Source organism: Salvelinus sp. IW2-2015, linkage group LG4q.1:29, assembly GCF_002910315.2.
Source record: "Salvelinus sp. IW2-2015 linkage group LG4q.1:29, ASM291031v2, whole genome shotgun sequence".
Lineage (NCBI taxonomy): Eukaryota > Metazoa > Chordata > Actinopteri > Salmoniformes > Salmonidae > Salvelinus > Salvelinus sp. IW2-2015.
The window spans coordinates 18,356,060-18,375,025 of record NC_036842.1 but is presented as its reverse complement, the minus strand read 5'-3'; the positions used below and the strand labels follow the sequence as shown (position 1 = coordinate 18,375,025).

The window sequence follows — 18,966 nt, the reverse complement described above, 5'->3', positions numbered from 1 at the left end:
TTTCTGGAGTACCGCGTTCAGTGGAATTCGAGTATGAGAGCTAAGGAGATAGAGAAAACACCTGTCTCCGGATTACATCTTCAAACTAAGTGCAACCATGGCATCCGTGGCAGGAGACGTGTCCATCTATGAAGTATACGGGTAAGAAAGTGGTTTCATTTCAAGTTAAAGTGTACTGTTAGCTAGCTAACTTTACATGTATGATCTTATTATTCGTATCTCAGACCCATTTGCTTGGCTAGCTAACATTGAACCTGGTTCGATAGCTACCTGCAGATTCATGCAGGGTAGTAACGTCATGAGTTGGGAGTATGGTTCATTGTTTAGCTAGCTAGCTACATGTCTTAACAAAAGACTCCACTAATCAAGTATCCATTTCAATAGAATGTCACTGTGACAACGGTTGATAGACGTTGGTTAGCTACCAGCAGATTCATGCAGGGTAGTAACGTCATGAGTTGTGATTATGGTTCATTGTTTAGTTAGCTAGCTACCTGTCTTAACAAAAGACTCCACTACGCAAGTAACCATTTCGGGGTGCGTTCGTAAATTCAGTCTGGCCATTTACTCCTATTTCAGAGCACTCTCATCTGAGTGTGCCAGAGCGCAGAATGACTGATGAATTTACGAACACTCAACACCAGTTGAATATGGCCGGTGTCAGTAAACGTTGGCAAAAAAAGTTGTTAAATTGTTGCCACCTGCACAGTTACAGTCACCAACGCTCTGGATAATATGAAAACAGCCTAACCAGCTCTGCCAGGGCAAGTAAAATGGTCAGAGTGGGGTGTTCTCTCATTATGTCTGGAAGTAGCAAGCAAGCTAGCCAGTTAGCTTTGGTGCTTGACTGCTGTTGTGAGGTCAGAATGTTTGGATCAACCCTACTCATCGGCCAAAGCGTCCAATGTGCGCTCTGAYCACTCAGAACGGACAATCTGACAGCACAGTTGTAGTCACCAACGCTCTGGATAACATAACAGCCTAACTAGTTCTGCTAGGCCGTTTAATGATCAGTGAGCTGTTCTCTCATTTGTGTCTGGAAGTAGCTAGCAAGTTAGCTTGGGTGCTTGACTGCTTTTTAAAAAATGTATGAACAAAACACATACAAAAATAAAAATATACAAACAAGAGTACATAAACCTAACAGACAGGGAGGGMTATTACATATGGAGACATTTTTTCAATTTGTCAAAACATTTTATGGTACTTATTGCTTTTACACTTACTGATAATTTCAAAATAATATTTGAATTCTATGTGAAGAGGGGTTTGTTCTCCGCCCACTTCATTTGATGGATAAAGAATCTGCCATGAAAAATAAACATATTAACAAATAAAGTTAAATCAGGGTCCATATAATTTGGATCAAAACAAAACATAATATCAGAGTCTTTCAAATTAACATTAATAGTAGTTTCTTTTCAAATAAAATCGAACTTACTCCAAAATCGTCTGACATAAGAACAGTCCCAAAATAAATAGTCAAGAATCTCTGGATCAAAACCCCAAAAAACACATTTGTTATCAATAGCTATTTTGATTCTGTGTAAAATAAAGGTCTTTACAGGAGTGCTTTTGTTCGTACAGAACGCCCGGATTAATCCTTAAAGAGATGGGTGGGCACAAAMCTTAAGAGGGTGTGAAGGATGCTGAATGGGTGTAGACAAAGAAGGGCTTTCCAGCATTAGTACCAAAARATTCAAAGGCCATTTTCTCAAAAGTGAGGTTACAAGTTTATCAACTTTTAAAGCAAAATTGCTTTCCCATTGTTCCTCAAATGCAGTGTATGATATACKATTTTGTAGCTCTGAGTCTACTTTTATCCAATATAAAAAACACKATTTCAAATTTTGCTATATAAGACCGATTTGAGCCAGTCGGTCACAGATTGGAGATAATATACTGTATGACAATTACTTGAAACAATTGAACATTATGAAAAAATCAAAGATACCTTTCATAATCTGCTGTGAAGACCAGGCCTGGTGTTTGATAAAGTACGACTAGAATTTATATATAAATGCCTGGATTACTTTAATTTCGGTGAATTTCTTAMACAATGGGTTAAAGTTATGTACAGCAACCCTAGATGTAAAATAGTAAATAATGGTTATTTCTCAGAAAGTATTGAGCTTTTAAGAGGAGTAAAACATGTCCGTTGTCTAKATATCTATTTATTATGGCAATTGAAATGGTAGCTATTAAAATTAGATCCAATAAGAACATCAAGGTGTTACAAATCCAAGGGATAAAAACAAAAGTATCAATGTATGCCGATGACTCAAGTTTTTTATTTAGTCCTCAATCTGGATCCKTYCACAGTCTCAWTGAAGATCTTGATCACTTTTCTAGTCTCTCTGGACAAAAACCTAATTATGACAAGTGTACCATATTATGTATTGGATCATTAAAAGACAGTGTTTACACTACCTTGTAGTTTACCAACAAAATGGGCATATGGTGAAGTAGACATACTTGGTATTCACATCTCAAAAATACATATTAACTTACCACAGTCAATCTCAATAGAAAGTTTGCAAAAATAGATCAGATTCTGCAAATATGGAGAGGTAAATACTTGTCTATTTATGGAAAAATCACATTGATTAAAAACCTCTCTGGGATCGCGGGACGCTTGCATCCCAACAGCCTGTTAAAATGTAGAGTGCCAGATTCAAAAAAAAATCTATAAAATCAAACTTTATTAAATTACACATATAAGATACCAAATTAAAGCTACACTCGTTGTGAATCCAGCCAACATGTCAGATTTCAAAAAGGCTTTTCGGCGAAAGCATAAGATGCTATTATCTGATGATAGCACAATGTCAACAAAGAGAGTGTAGCATATTTCAACCATGCCGGCGCTACTCAAAACGCAGAAATAAAATATAAAACATGCATTACCTTTGACGAGATTCTTTTGTTGGCACTCCAATATGTCCCATAAACATCACAAATGGTCCTTTAGTTCGATTAATTCCGTCCATATATATCCAAATTGTCCATTTATTTGGCGCCYTTGTACCAGGAAAAACAGCCTTCAATTTGCGCAAAATCACGACAAAATATCTAAAAAATTACCTCTAAACTTTTCCAAAACATTTCAAAGTACTTTTGTAATACAACTTAAGGTATTTGTAAACGTTAATAATCGATCAAATTGAAGACTGGTCAATCTGTTTTCAATACAGGATATCAACAAACTCACGGTACTTTTCAAGTCTTGCTCAACTCTCAAACATAAACACACGAGTCATTCATCGTCCCGGGGCAATATCTTTCTCATTTTACTAATGAAAACTTAACCTTTTTCCATACAATGGCGACATCCAGTGGAAGCAGTAGAAACTGCGTGGAGAGTGATTAGAATTCTGGTTTGCCCATGAATACCATTGAACATACAGGAACTTAACAATAAAAAAGTTAGTCCTCAGGGTTTAGACTGCATATATAGTTCTGTTATACTTACAGAATATGATTCAAAACAGTTTTAGAAACTTCAGAGTGTTTTTATCCAAATCTACTAAATAATATGCATATCTTATATTCGGGGGATGAGTAGCACGAAGTTGAAATGGCGCACGCTATGTTTTCCCTAAGTGAAAACTCTGCACCCTATCCTCAAGAAGTTTTACTCTTTGGTCTATCACAGTTTACTTTAACGGCACGCTACCTCATACTTTAGACTTATAGATCTTTTATTAAATCATGAGCAAAAAATATACATTTGATTTGGAACACTAAGCTAGACTAAATTAAACATGCCTTTTACATAATGAATATGAGTTTGTGGGTCTAAATTATTCAATATTAAGCGTTGAGCCTCTCACTAAAAGCTTAATTCATACTTAAGTTATCTTGTTATGGCTGCAGGGGCGTATTGAAAAACTGGAAAATATGTGCAAATTTTCAAACGGCCTCTTAATCAATTTTTGCTCTTACAATATGCATATTGTTATTACTATTGGATAGAAAACAGTCTGTTTTAACCGTTTTAATTATTCTCTAAGTGGAACAGAACTATTTTTACAGTCCATTTCCTATCCGGAAGTGAGATTTCCAAAATCGATGTCGCTCTTCGAGCCCTTGTCTATAAAAGGGCATGTCATAGGACTGTAGAAACACGTCATACGCCTTCCTCTGGGTGTCATGCGAAGTGAGAGTTGAAATCAGTTGATATCTCGTCCTGTATTTGAACACAGCCTCTTTGATTGAGTGTTGCGCAGTTATTTTTCTTTCTGGCGGAAGTAGCACCTGGACTCGGCTCCTGGAAAACACTCTGTAAAGGTGAATATGATCTCTGGCTTAGATTTTATTTGATACATGTCACAATATCATCCTAAAGTTTGTATTTCAATATAGTTTAATTATATTATTGAAATGTTTCTGGACTTTAGACGTGATGCGACGCAAGAATTTTTTCAAGATGGAGAGGTTAGCGTCGCACTGCCAGTGTGCTTGCTAATTCAAGAGGGAAATTGTTCGTTCTGGATCGAAATAAGAACGTTTCTGAACAAAGGACCCTTGGAGAACATTCTGATGGAAGATCCACAAAGATAAGGACCAATTTGGGATGCTTTTATATATCTGTCGAACTGTGCTAACGCTACCGTTTGACTAGAATCAATGTTGCTGTGTGCTAGCTATTGTAAGTAAGCTAATATAACGATATATTGTGTTTTCGCTGTAAAACACTTCAACAATCGGAAATATGTCTGTATTCACAAGATATTGTCTTTCTTAACTATCCACAATATATTTGTCTGAAATGTTTCATGATGAGTAATTAGGTAGTTGACGTTGGTGTCTATTTTCTCTGGCTACTCCGTGCGATTTCTGACTGTAGCTATGATGGAGCAGTAATGTAAAACTGATTTATAGCTAAAATATGCAATTTTTTGAACAAAACATAGATTTATTGTGTAACTATTTATAGGACTGTCATCTGAGGTAGTTTTTTCTAGGTTATTTGGTTGTGTTCTAGTTAGTTAGGTTGGCTTGTGCATGCTACTTGCATCCTACTTGTGCTGTGAAAAATGTCTGTCCTCTTTTTTATTTGGTGGTGAGCTAACATAAATATATGTGGTGTTTTCTCTGTAAAACATTTAAAAAATCGGACATGTTGGCTGGATTGACAAGATGTTTATCTTTCAAATGCTGTATTGGACTTGTTAATGTGTGAAAGTTAAATATAAAAAAAAAATAGATTTTGAATTTCGCGCCCTGCATTTGAGCTGGATGTTGTCATAGGTGTACCGGTGTCGGGCTGCAGCCATAACAGGTTATCCTGTTAGGGATCCCTTCACCCCCATTCCCGCTCGAATTCCGGTAACGGGATTGATTTGACAACATCCAGTGAAATTGCAGCACGCCAAGTTCAAAAACAGAAATACTCATAATAACAATTCACAAAACATACATGTGTAACACATCAAAATAAAGCGTAATTCTCGTTAATCCAGCCTCAGTGTCAGATTTCAAAAAGGCTTTAAGGCGAAAGCAGACCATGCGATTATGTGAGGACAGCCCCACGCATACAACACATGAAAATCATATTTCAACCAGCCAGGTGCAACACAAAAGTCAGAAATAACAATATAATTCTTAATAATCTTAATAATTCTTAATAATCCTTACCTTTGAAGATCTTCGTCTGTTGGCACTCCAAAATGTCCCAGAAACATCACAAATGGTCCTTTTGTTCGATAAATTCCTTCTTTATATCCCCAAAATCTCAATTTATTTGGCGCGTTTAATTCAGAAAATACACCGGTTCCAACTCGCCCAACATGACTACAAAGTATCTAATAAGTTACCTGTAAACTTGGTCCAAACATTTCAAACAACATTCCTAATCCAACCTTAGGTATCCTAAAACGTAAATAATCGATAAAATTTAAGCCGGGATATACTGTGTTCAATACCGGACGAAAGCAAAGTGAAGCGCATTCCAGGTCGCCTGAGTGACACATGGAAAGAACAAGACTACTTCTTCATTGCTCAAAAGAAAAACATCAACCAAATTCTAAAGACTGTTGACATCTAGTGAAAGCCATAGGAACTGCAAGCAGATTCCTATTAAAAAGGGCTTACCAAAGAAAAATAATGGAAAACACATTGACCTCAAAAATGTTTTTCCCTGGATGGATTGTGCTCGGGGTTTCGCCTGCCAAATCAGTTCTGTTATACTCACAGACATTATTCAAACAGTTTTAGAAACTTCAGAGTGTTTTCTATCCATATCTACTTATAATATGCATATCCTAGCTTCTGGGCCTGAGTATCAGGCAGTTTACTTTGGGCACGCTTTTCATCCGGACGAGAAAATACTGCCCCCTAGCCCAAAGAGGTTTTAAACAACATTTAATTTTCAATAATTCGGAAATGAGAAGTTGTCATCTGTATAAAGGCAATTTTTGAACAAATGATGAGCCTTACTTAATAAATCTAATGGAGAAACATCTTGGGTTTAAGTATAAAGTATAGCCCTTTCTTAAACAAACCATACAAAGCAGGTTACACTTTCAGTTTTATCCTCCAGAAAAGATAGAACAAATATTATAACAAATGTTATGGTTTAACTAAAAATATACTGATTAATAGAAAAATATTCTTTATGGAAAAAAAATTTTCAAATGTTTATTATATTTATTAATGATATTATGAATAGAAACCATGGAGTTGTGTCATATATGCAGCTATTAAAAATATATTGGAATTTCTGCTCAATCCAAATTTACAACCAATTGATTGCAGCATTACCACAAAAATGGAGGAGGCAAGTGGAAAAGGGAGAAGGTAGGGAATGTGTTTGCCTGCCATACAGTACCAGTCAAAAGTTTGGACACACCTACTCATTCAAGGGTTTTTCTTTATTTGTACTATGTTCGACATTGTAGAATAATAGTAAAGACATCAAAACTATGAAATAGCACATATGGAATCATGTAACAAAAAAGTGAGAAACAAATCAAAATACATTTTAGATTTTTCAAAGTAGCCACCCTTTGCCTTGATGACAGCTTTGTATACTTTTAGCAGTCTCTCAACCAGCTTCACCTGGAATGCTTTTCCAACAGTATAGAAGGAGTTCCCACATATGCTGAGCACTTGGTGGCTGTTTTTTCTTCACTCTGCGGTCCAACTCATCCCAAACCATCTCAACTGGGTTGAGGTCGGGTGATTGTGGAGGCCAGGTCATCTGTTGGAGCATTCCATCACTCTCCTTCTTGGTCAAATAGCCCTTACACAGCCTGGAGGTGTGTTTTAGGTCATTATCCTGTTGAAAACAAATGATAGTCCCACTAAGCACAAACAAGACGGGATGGCGTATCGCTGCAGAAGGCTGTGGTAGCCATGCTGGTTAAGTGTGCCTTGAATTCTAAATAAATCATTGACAGTGTCACCAGCAAAGTACTCCCACACCATCACACCTCCCGCTCCATGCTTCACGGTGGGAACCACACATGCAGAGATCATCCGTTCACCTACTCTGTGTCTCACAAAGACACGGCGGTTGGAACCAAAAATCTCAAATTTGGACTCATGTCAAAACAGAAATGACAAGATTATGTTAACATACTGTTATTGCAACAAATGGTTGATTTATAGTTTATAGAATAGTTTTTTTTAGAACACTCATCTGTGTGTGTGGACTGAAAGTGGTCCTCTGGGAGATTTAACACTGACAGTGGATTTATGATCAATTGGTGATAAAGACAACATTCCATAGCATGAGTTCTGTACTATAAGGTACCAGGGAGAGATGACTCCAGGTCCAGTCCTTGGTCTCTATGTAACAGTATAACTTTACGTCGTCCCCTCGCCCCGACACGGGCGCGAACCAGGGACCCTCTGCACACATCAACAACGGTCGCCCACGAAGCATCGTTACCCATCGCTCCACAAAGGCCACGGCCCTTGCAGAGCAAGGGGAAACCCTACTTCAGGTCTCAGAGCAAGTGACGTAACCAATTGAAATGCTATTAGCGCGTACKCGCTAACTAGCTAGCCATTTCACATCCGTTACACTCACCCCCCTTTCAACCTCCTCCTTTTCCACAGCAACCAGTGATCCGGGTCAACAGCATCAATGTAACAGTATAACTTTACGTCGTCCCCTCGCCACGACACGGGCGCGAACCAGGGACCCTCTGCACACATCAACAACGGCCGCCCACGAAGCATCGTTACCCATCGCTCCACAAAGGCCACGGCCCTTGCAGAGCAAGGGGAAACCCTACTTCAGGTCTCAGAGCAAGTGACGTAACCGATTGAAATGCTATTAGCGCGTACCCGCTAACTAGCTAGCCATTTCACATCCGTTACATCTACACAATGAGAACTGTTTTTACAGCAGATACTGTCTGCTGTGAATTATAAGTATCTTTCATACAAATCTTAACCTTGTGACCCATTCCATACATCTGTTGTTTGTCATGAACATCCAGGTGGATGGACTTTGCTATAAAATGATGTGGCTCAAATCCGCTCATTGGGCATCTCAACGAATCACCTACAGATGGTTCGTCGACAAGCTTCATTATTGCAATAATGAATCTGTTATTAATACGTTTTGAATAAAGTAATATCCTGATTAGTGACGGACGTTGTCTCTCCTCATTATTGAGTAGAATTTCCACAACCCTCATCAGACCAAAGGACAGATTTCCACCGGTCTAATGTCCATTGCTCGTGTTTCTTGGCCCAAGCAAGTCTCTTCTTCTTATTGGTGTTCTTTAGTAGTGGTTTCTTTGCAGCAATTCAACCATGAAGAATTGATTCATGCAGTCTCCTCTGAACAGTTGATGTTGTGATGTGTCTGTTACTTTAACTCTGTGAAGCATTTATTTGGGCTGCAGTTTCTGAGGCTGGTAACTGTAATGAACTTATCCTCTGCAGCAGAGGTAACTCTGGGTCTTCCTTTCCTGTGGCGGTACTCATGAGAGCCAGTTTCATCATAGCGCTTGATGGTTTTTGCGACTGCACTTGAAGAAACTTTAAAAGTTCTTGAAATTTTCCAGATTGACTGACCTTCATGTCTTAAAGTAACGATGGACTGACGTTTTTCTTTGCTTATTTGAGGTATTCTTGCCATAATATGGACTTGGTCTTTTACCAAATCGCACTCTCTTCTGTATATCACCCCTACAATTGACTGGCTCAAATACATTAAGAATGAAAGAAATTCCACAAATTAACTTTTAACAAGGCACACCTGTTAATTGGAATGCATTCCAGGTGACTACCTCATTAAGCTGGTTGAGAGAATGCCAAGAGTGTGTAAAGCTGTCATCAAGGCAAATGGTGGCCACTTTGAAGAATCTCAAATATAAAATATATTTTGTTTAACACTTGTTTGGTTACTACATGATTTCATATGTGTTTTTTCATAGTTTTGATGTCTTTTGACTGGTACTGTGTATTAAAGATACAAATCGGCTGAAAGGAATTTGCATAAATAGATAAATAAACCAGTTTAATTTGTGTACAAAAATGTTGACAGCTGTACCATACTGGTTGCAAAATAAATGGGAAGAGATTTTCAATGTACCGATTCCATGGCACATGGTTCATGAACTGGTACAAAAAACAACACTTGATCAAACACTGAGGTTTTCAAATTATTATAGAACATTTTTCCCACCAACAGAATACTTTATTTTGGGGTAATACAACAATCTCAGCTCTGTAGATTTTGCTGCAAAGAGACAGAATCACTCATTTATTCTGGCCCCTATTTAGCTTGTTTCTGGTCACAGGTTCAGGAATGGTGAAAAAAAATCCCAACATTCACTTAAAATGAACCATACAAATAGCACTGTCGGGTGATTTGGAAAGACATAGTCAGTCAATAATAATATAATAATACTCATCTTGAGCTCACAATCTGTGGATACAATACGATTAGAAAGGTTCAAAATGTATGTAAAACATCACAGCACAATTTAAAAATATATGGCACATGGAAACCAAAATGAGGGTGGTCTATGGTGATAGGTGGGATGGGCTGAGGGGTGGGATTAAAGAGCTTATGATTGGTAATCTATCATTGTTACGTGATTGCTTTATTTAAAGCACCATATATGTAAAATGTGTATGCAAAATGTGCATGCAAAATGTGTATGCAAAATGTGTATGTTAAATGTGTATGTTAAATGTGTATGCAAAATGTATGTAAACTACTATTCAAAAGTTTGGGGTCACATAGAAACATCCTTGTTTTTGAAAGAAAAGCACATTTTTGGGTCCATTAAAATAACATCAAATTGATCAGAAATACAGTGTAGACATTGTTAATGTTGTAAATGTTCCCCCCCATGTCCTTGTGTGGAATTGTTTTGTTTCATGTTCAGTGTGATGCGCCAGGCTGGTAATTTCCCCACTGGCTATTCTTGTTTAACCTATAGGAGGTTTGATTATTAACGTTAGTTTTGTGACTGTATTTTGCGCATTTCTCTTTTTGCATTCCGGCTGGAGGTTTGACGCAGTTGCGTCCGTTTGTTGTGCTTCTGCCCTAATAAAGAGTGTGCCTGATCACAACTCTCTGCTCTCCTGCACCTGACTTCAACACCAGTAGCGCATACGCTGACAATTATTGCTAGAACATTACCAAAATTTAAATAAAAATGTAATCATGGAATGAAATACCAAGAAAATATTTTTTTGTCAAGTTTCAGAAATGTTCTGAGAATGCTCCAAAGCCAAGCAACTATCCTGCACCATTCCCAGAAAGTTGTGAGAAGGTTCTATGAAAAATAACAATAGGACAACCACACTCTCCCCAAGCTCCAAAAATATATGTTTCTCAGAACTTTGTGCTAGCTGAGTATATAACCMCAAATCAAAATATAATTAATTGACATGACCATTGAAAAGCAGGACACCTGGCATACTGTATTTTACCTTTAAAAGCTATTTTAGTTAACACTGTGGGTGATCTCATACTTTGGCCAGATGTGATCTCTTCACATTTMAACTGCCAGCACTTTTGTTCTTTCTATAATTGTTTAAAAAGGTCAATGGGCATTTGAGAGACACATGGAAGGTGTTCATTAAATGTACCAGGAACATTGACTGTCTTTTTAATATATCCACCCAACTCTTTTCACCATCAGGAACAGTTTGATATAAATCCCTAGTGCTCTAACAGACAGTAGATATTGCTATTGTGGACATTTTCTTTGGATCGTCCCAATATTAAATCCATTAGGGCATTAAATCAATAGCAAGCCMTTGTGCAAGCTACAGTTGGCCATCAGAGTTGCTTTTTTGGAGAGAATTCTGAGAATTGGCCAAATCATTTTTTAAACAAATTGGATGAGGAMAATTAATTGTATTTTCCAAACTGATGAACCCAGGTCCCGATTGGCTGGCTCTTATCCTAACATCATGCAGCCGGCAGCCTGCTCTGCAGAACTATATTMCCCCTGGTTGAAAATAATGTACTGTAATTGAAATGAGTGTCCTGGTAATTCTTCATCCCTCCCTTTATTTATGTATTTTCTAATCATATAATTGTTGTTCMATTTTTTRCCCTACAGCCTTCATCAATTGTTATTGCCTGCAGTGTGCTCTATGGAACAGAGAGAGAAATTGGAAGTCAATTTTATTAATGGCAAACAACAATTACGTCAACTACCTTTTGTAATTCACTTGTAAATAAAGTCAATTTCGTCTGGCTGGAATGTTGCTACCGTCCCTTTGTAAGATTGAAACCATCACCTCACCATCTCTATCATTTCACCACTGGTGTCATTGGTATCTAAGCCCTCTGAAACACACTTAAGCTACACACATGCACGCACATGTACACACACACACACACCACAACCACAAAATGACTGCTGCAAAGTGCAAAATGTAATCTCCTCCCTTATATGCTGAGAGTAATAAACCCTTTTGAGAACAGGCTGTCTATGTCTTATTGTCATCTGCATGTGGGCCTTGACATACACAGAGGGCATATTGCCTCTCGGCTTCAGCTCCATATTTTATGATACCAAGAGGTGGAGAGGAGGTACACCAGCAGAGAGAGATGACAGATTACTCTGTAYTGCAGTTTATAGGACCTGAGGGTCAAATGGCACAAATAACCAGCATTGGTTWAATTAGTAGAATTTGACACTTCAAACAATGAAAGGAAAGGTTGGAGGTAATGTCATGTCAACTACTGTAGCTACTGTACATATCCAAAGCTTCTGCTTTTGGCATACAGTGGCTTCAATGTTCCCACATAAGTGCAATACTAACAAGAATATAATAGCAACGTTTTTGATGCTCATCCACCATTTTCACATGGAAATACTGATCTTTCACAGCCATTTATACCACCAGCTGGTTAAAAGACTAAAGAGGTGTCACCAGCTCAGGAATGACATTGAAGTGTTATAACTTTTGAGGAGTTTGTGATGGTTGGCACATTATAATACCAATCTTATGACAAAAGCTCTCTAATGAACTCTAACTCAGATGATAATTGCTCTTGGAGGATAGATTTCAGTTGTAGTACACTTTAAAATAATCACCCACTTTGGAATAATGTGAAAACAATAGCTTTCAACACACACCATGATATAGCAGCATTTGAAAACTCATCTCTTTCTCACCAAATCGTATCATCCTGAAAGATACAGGCTGCTCATCTGGCTGTCACATATCAGTTGGATGACAAAACGTTATTCTTCCAAGCATCAGAGGCCAATACAGAGGTTGCATGGGAATTAAGCCCTTTTAAAACCTATTGATTCCCTTTGAGCGAATGGCAGGGGGAACTTGAAAGCGTTTATGACAGACAGAGTAATTCTCTGTATTCAAACAGCATTTAATGATCCCTTCAGGGAGAGATGCAGGTGAAGTTAAAAAAGAGCTCCGAATTGCTGTTTTTTTTATACTGGAGGAAAACTGCATACATTAAAAAGGGACAGCTTGTCTCAGAAACTTGACCACTCTTACAGTGGCTTTCATCACTGTCCCAATGGGAGCTGTGGTATATCTAAGGCACGGTTGAAGATGATTATTCATAAGAGGAAAGTAAGAGATGATAACTGTTGACAAACGATTCCTTCAAAAGCAATCAGCTAATTACTACGTTTGTCTACTTTTCTATCTTTGCGACCTAATTTTGTTGTCACTCAAAGCTGATAATTGCATAGCATTTACTGTCAGTATTTCATCTTTAATACAGTGTGTAAACGAAGCATACCCAAGCCAAAAAATATACTTCTGTAATTTAGTTAGAATCAGCAGATACGCAGTACCAGTCAAAAGTTTGGACACACCATCTTTATGTTCTTTATGTTCTATTCTACACTGTAGAAAAATAGTGAAGACATCAAAACTATGAATTAACACATATTGAATCATGTAGAAACCCAAAAAGTGTTAAACAATTCAAAATATATTGTATATTTGAGATTCTTCAAATAGCCACCCTTTGCCTTGATGACAACTTTGCACACTCGTGGCATTCTCTCAACAAGCTTCATGAGGTAGTCACCTGGCATGCTTTTCCAAACCATCTCAATTGGGTTGAGGTCGGATGATTGTGGACGTCAGGTCATCTGATGCAGCACTCCATCACTCTCCTTCTTGGTAAAATAGCCCTTACACAGCCTGGAGGTTTGTTTTGGATCATTGTCCTGTTGAAAAAGAAATTATAGTCCCACTAAGCACAAACCAGATGGGATTGTGTATTGCTGCAGAATGCTGTGGTAGCCATGCTGGTTAAGTGTGCCTTAAATTCTAAATAAATCACAGACAGTGTCAGCAGCAAAGCACCCCTACACCATCACACCTCCTCCTCCATGCTTTACYGTGGGAACTACACATGCGGAGATCATCCGTTCACCTACTCTGCGTCTCACAAAGAGACGGCGGTTGGAACCAAAAATCTCAAATTTGGACTCAGACCAAGGACAGATTTCCACCCGTCTAATATCCATTGCTCGTGTTTKTTGGCCCAAGCAAATCTCTTCTTATTATTGGTGTCCTTTAGTTGTGGTTTCTTTGCAGCAATTCAACCATGAAAGCCTTATTCACGCAGTCTCCTCTGAACAGTTGATGTTGAGATGTTGTGAAGCATTTATTTGGGCTGCAATTTCTGAGGCTGGTAACTATAATGAACTTATCCTCTGCAGCAGAGAACTCTGGGTCTTCCTTCCCTGTGGTGGTCCTCGTGAGAGCCAGTTCATCATAGCGCTTGATGGTTTTTGTAACTGCACTTGAAGAACCTTTCATAGTTCTTGAAATGTTCCGGATTGACTGACCTTCATGTCGTATTGTAACAATGGAATGATGTCTCTTTGCTTATTTGAGCTCTTCTTGCCATAATATGGACTTGGTATTTTACCAAATAGGGCTATCTTCTGTATACCACCTCTACCTTGTCACAACACAACTGATTGGCTCAAACGCATTAAGAAGGAAAGAAATTCCCCAAAGGCACATCTATTAATTGAAATTCAATCCAGGTGACTACCTCATGAAGCTTGTTGAGAGAATGCCAAGAGTGTGAAAAGCTGTCATCAAGGCAAAGGGTGGCTATTATGAAATATACAATATATTTTGAAGTGTTTAACACTTTTTTGGTTTCTACATGATTCCATGTGTGTTATTTCATAGTTTTGATGTRTTCACTATTATTCTACAATGTAGAAAATAGTCAAAATAAAGAAAAACTCTGGGATCAGTAGGTGTGTCCAAACRTTTGAATGGTACTATATATATACTGTATATATAGTCTAAAATGGAAAATTCTAAGATGTCTGTTGTATCTTCCTAGCCAAAGTTATTCATACCAAGTCCTGAAAGGCCACAGCGGTAGCATACTTTTGTCCTTGCCTAGCACTGTCACATTTGATTAAAGTAATGAACAAATCAACACCTGTATTAACTAAATTAGGTGTGCTACTGCTGGTCTGGAACAAAAGCCCACACAAACTGCAGCCTTCCACCACCAGGAGTAAAGAACACTGTTCTATATAATGTATAAATGGAGTGCTAACATTATATATCATAGCTCCTTACAGAGTGCCAGTAATAGAGAGTCTGAGCTCCACTACATACTTGAGCTTACACCTTTCGTGCTATTCTTCAGCATGCAAGCCTTCGCTTTGATCAACACTAGTCAGATCTTCCCTACTGACTGAGAGGACCAGGATGAATTGTGTGYGTAAGTTAAAATATTATGATGCTTACTGGGTTTGAACAACACGAGCAACATCAGGCCTGTGGGTTTGATTACTTCATGGGCCACACACGATACAGATAAAAGTCTCTGGTAAGCTGTATGACCATATTATTATCATTAGGAGACCCAAGACCAAAGTAACGGAAGAAGATCACTGAGAGCGGAATTGTGGKGCAAATTCAATTCCATCTCTGTTTTATTAGTCAAAATAGATTCAAATTAATTTCACAAATCGTGAAAAGAGGTGTTTTTCCTAAATGGACTGGAGGCTAAAGTGGAAAATTGACCCCGATCTTAACCCCCCCCAGCCAATGTAGCCTCCCGTAGTGAAAGTACGGTAAGAGATACGGGTATGTTTACCTTGCAGATGGAGCTTGCTCTCTGGGCTCTGCAGGAGGACGGAGCTCACTGAGTCCAGATTATCATAGCTGCTGCATCCCAGTGGGCCAGTACGAGTCTCTGTCACCTGCAAGAGAATCAGGACAAAGAGTTCACGAACAGTAGGGGCGAGAGACACTGCGGTGTGTGTGTGTGTGTGTGTGTGTGTGTGTGTGTGTGTGTGTGTGTTGGGATGGGGGGTGATCATAGAGAAAATTGTTTTCATTACGATTTAACTAGACTCTGAGTAGAGATTTACACATGTAAATCATCAAGCATGCATTGATTTCATTGAAGGATTGGAACGAATGTTTGTATCATGCCTTTGTATGTCAAGCATTATGTATTAAAAAAATTGCACAAATTGTACCTACACACTGAAGAAGGCTGCAAAGCCGGAACGTCTGTGTACGCTATCCCTGATYCAGTGAAAATAATAAAATAATAAAAAATTGAGGTCAACTTTAAGGAACATCTTTTTGAGTGCGGACCCATTATACCTTGRTTGTCTGAATTTGCGGGTTTAATGAACCAGCCAAGGTTCACATACAGTACCAGTCAAAAGTTGAACACATCTACTCATTCAAGGGTTTTTCTTTATTTTTACTATTTTCTACATTATAGAATAATAGTGAAGACAGCAAAACTATGAAATAACACATATGGATTCACAAAGTAACCAAAAAAATGTTAAACAAATGTTTGAGATTCTTCAAAGTAGACATCCTTTGCCTTGAAGACAGCTTTGCACACTCTTGGCATTCTCTCAACCAGCTTCAACCATGTGAGCAGCTCATAAATATCTTAACTTCATGTGWSWCACGCTAGCACATACATGTTCTGRGGCTCTKAGCTAAGTAAGCTGTAATTGGGCCAGAGCACAGCAGGCCTTTCTAAGCAGCACTTTTATAAGTACCTCCTTTTTATATCCATCTGTGACGTGTACCATGACCGGCTTATTAGACACATTTTCTTTTAAGGAACTTTAAAGGCTTTGTTTCCTTTCAAAAGAGGTGAGACYCTAATGGACTTTTTTTCAAACTGTGCCTGCGCCCCACTTTCTGCTAGAGAATAACACTTCCCTTATAAAAGTCGCAGTAGTGGCCTCTCTCCCAGCCCAAACTTCAATCTATGGCATAATTAGGGTAGTCAAATGTGAGGGTGCTTTTAGTTCTGACTACACGTCTGACTTTAAGAATTTTTTAAAGAGAGTGCTCTTGAAAAGGGTGACTTTCCTCTTTTTAATCGCCTTTTCTTCCCATTATGAGATGACCGGCAGTGTTCAGTAGTACTTTCACATGATTCCAAGAAGCCAGATGAGATGCTACTAAGCAAAGGAGATTAAGAGAAAAAAACTCTTGGCATTAACCTCAAACGAATTTCACTCAGTCTCTGGCTTGGTTAGAAAACTCTAAGCTTGAAGGTGGGGGGTTGCGTTAGCAGCTTGCATGAAGTCCAATCTCATGTGAATAGGGGTTATCGAAGATGTGGGAAGAGTCAAATACTTCATGGTGATCAAAGAGCTACAGATATTGATACAATTACATTGACATAGAATGCAGTGATGGGTAAATCGAATTATCAAATCACCAAGTAAAATGTGTTTAGTCCTTAAACGTCCTATTTCCCACTTCCTGTTCAGCCAACACTACAACACTTTGCGATTGACAATGTGTGACAACATTTTCCTGTCTTTAATGTTGATTCAGTGCTAGATGACAGGTTGACAAGCAGGAAATTAGACAGATGTACTGTATATCTTACCCTTGGCGTCACTCTCTTATGGGGTAAAACTTGAAACCAGGGGGTAAACAAAGTGACAGGCTCCTAAAAACCCACTGGGCACAGACGTCAATTCAACATCTATTCCACATTGGTTCAACGTAATTTAATTGAAATTACCTGGAAACAACATTGATTCAACCAGCGTGTGCTCTGCAATAACAGAGAATGCAATTGAATAGCATGCTTAACATTGAATAGTATGCCCCTTCCTGTCAAAGGGTAGATATGCTATGTTCTGCAAAACTATGACTGAATCAGACCACAATGGACAACATKATTTTTTATCTGTTCATGATTTAACTGTATGTAAAGGTAGGTATGCTTGCAGCAGCCATACCACTGCAACTCTCCACCACTACAAACTCTAAAATGTCAGGAAGCTACAGTAGAGTTATTGACAGAGAAGCCTAAACATTACATTTTACAAMCTCTCTGCAGCCTTGCATAACGTTTCAAAGTAGATTGATTACTGTGCTTGCCTAGCCTATCAAACAGTGGCATCTTGATGGGTGCTGACAGGGTGCTTTTCTCCCTTTTGTCGTTGCTTATCATAGAATAAATTACTTTCTGGTTGTATTGCACACACATACACAGACACACGCACGCACACAGGAGAATGCAGAAAATACAATAGACATTTTACCTCAATCAATGTGTGCTATAGTGGATCACATCCAAGAATCATATTGTCAAAAGGTGGAAAGACCTATTCAGGAAAAACAGATTACCATCCTTGATAATCTGAATGCCCAGTAGGATATTAGGCAGTTTCTCTCCACACACAGACACAAACACACTATCTCTCAAACACACATACACACGTACAAAATTGAAAAGAATGTCATACAACGTAATAAAAAAAATACAAGGAGCAATCAAAGAGCTGAAACGGGCCAAGGAGGATTTAGAGGATTTGGATTGTTAAGCGGAACACAACTCAGAACCCCAGGGACACACTCTTTGTCTCTTCTCTGATCTCCAAAAGCCAGGATACCTAGAATCACAAGCATATTTGGATTATAATGACAGGACGATAACATTGTTCCTATGTTCGTTCATTTTTTTATTTGTTTTCAATGCATACTCAATTTCTATTCAGAGCAGGATAATTGATTTGTGGGGTGCATTACATCCTATCCATCTCTTCTCATTTAGATGGATCCCACTACCGGTTAGAGCATATTTCCTGTCAATTATGTGCATAATAGATTGCTAAGAGCACGTCACACTGGAGACCTTAGGAGAATTGGCATTTCAATATATTATGTAATGGGGATGAGTGACAACATTATGTTCAATACCCATTTTGTTGAATGACATCACCATCTATTTTTAGTTAACACCAATTGTTACAATTTGTATGGTGTCTGTGAATCATAGAGCTCCAGCAAACTTAATGCACTGTTGCAGTCCTATTCCAAATTTGCAATTGTACATTTTTCCCTCAAGCACCAATTGTAACAGAAAAAATATGGCTCCAATAAGACTGGCTTTAGGAGTTGTTGCAAGCTTGCTGAAGTTCAGGAAATTGCTCGTCCACGCAGTTCATATCAAATTTGATTTATCATGAGCCGAAATGAGCCGAAATGTTTTCTTAAGAGCCCTTCCCA

The 18,966-nt window shown here is 38.3% G+C and overlaps 1 protein-coding gene and 1 long non-coding RNA gene across 2 annotated transcripts in view; one reads left to right on the top strand and one right to left on the bottom strand.

Annotated features, from left to right (window-relative positions):
* Nucleotides 1-18,966, top strand: part of LOC139026834 (uncharacterized) — a 405,332-nt gene that overhangs the window by 44,012 nt on the left and 342,354 nt on the right. The gene's annotated exons all lie outside the window — the stretch shown is intronic.
* The window catches only part of LOC111961592 (BMP/retinoic acid-inducible neural-specific protein 1-like), a 157,213-nt gene that overhangs the window by 39,473 nt on the left and 98,774 nt on the right, over nucleotides 1-18,966 (bottom strand). Inside the window, exon 5 of the mRNA XM_023983986.2 lies at nucleotides 15,554-15,659. Coding sequence (XP_023839754.1) covers nucleotides 15,554-15,659 — 106 coding nt within the window. The remainder of the gene's footprint in view (nucleotides 1-15,553; nucleotides 15,660-18,966) is intronic.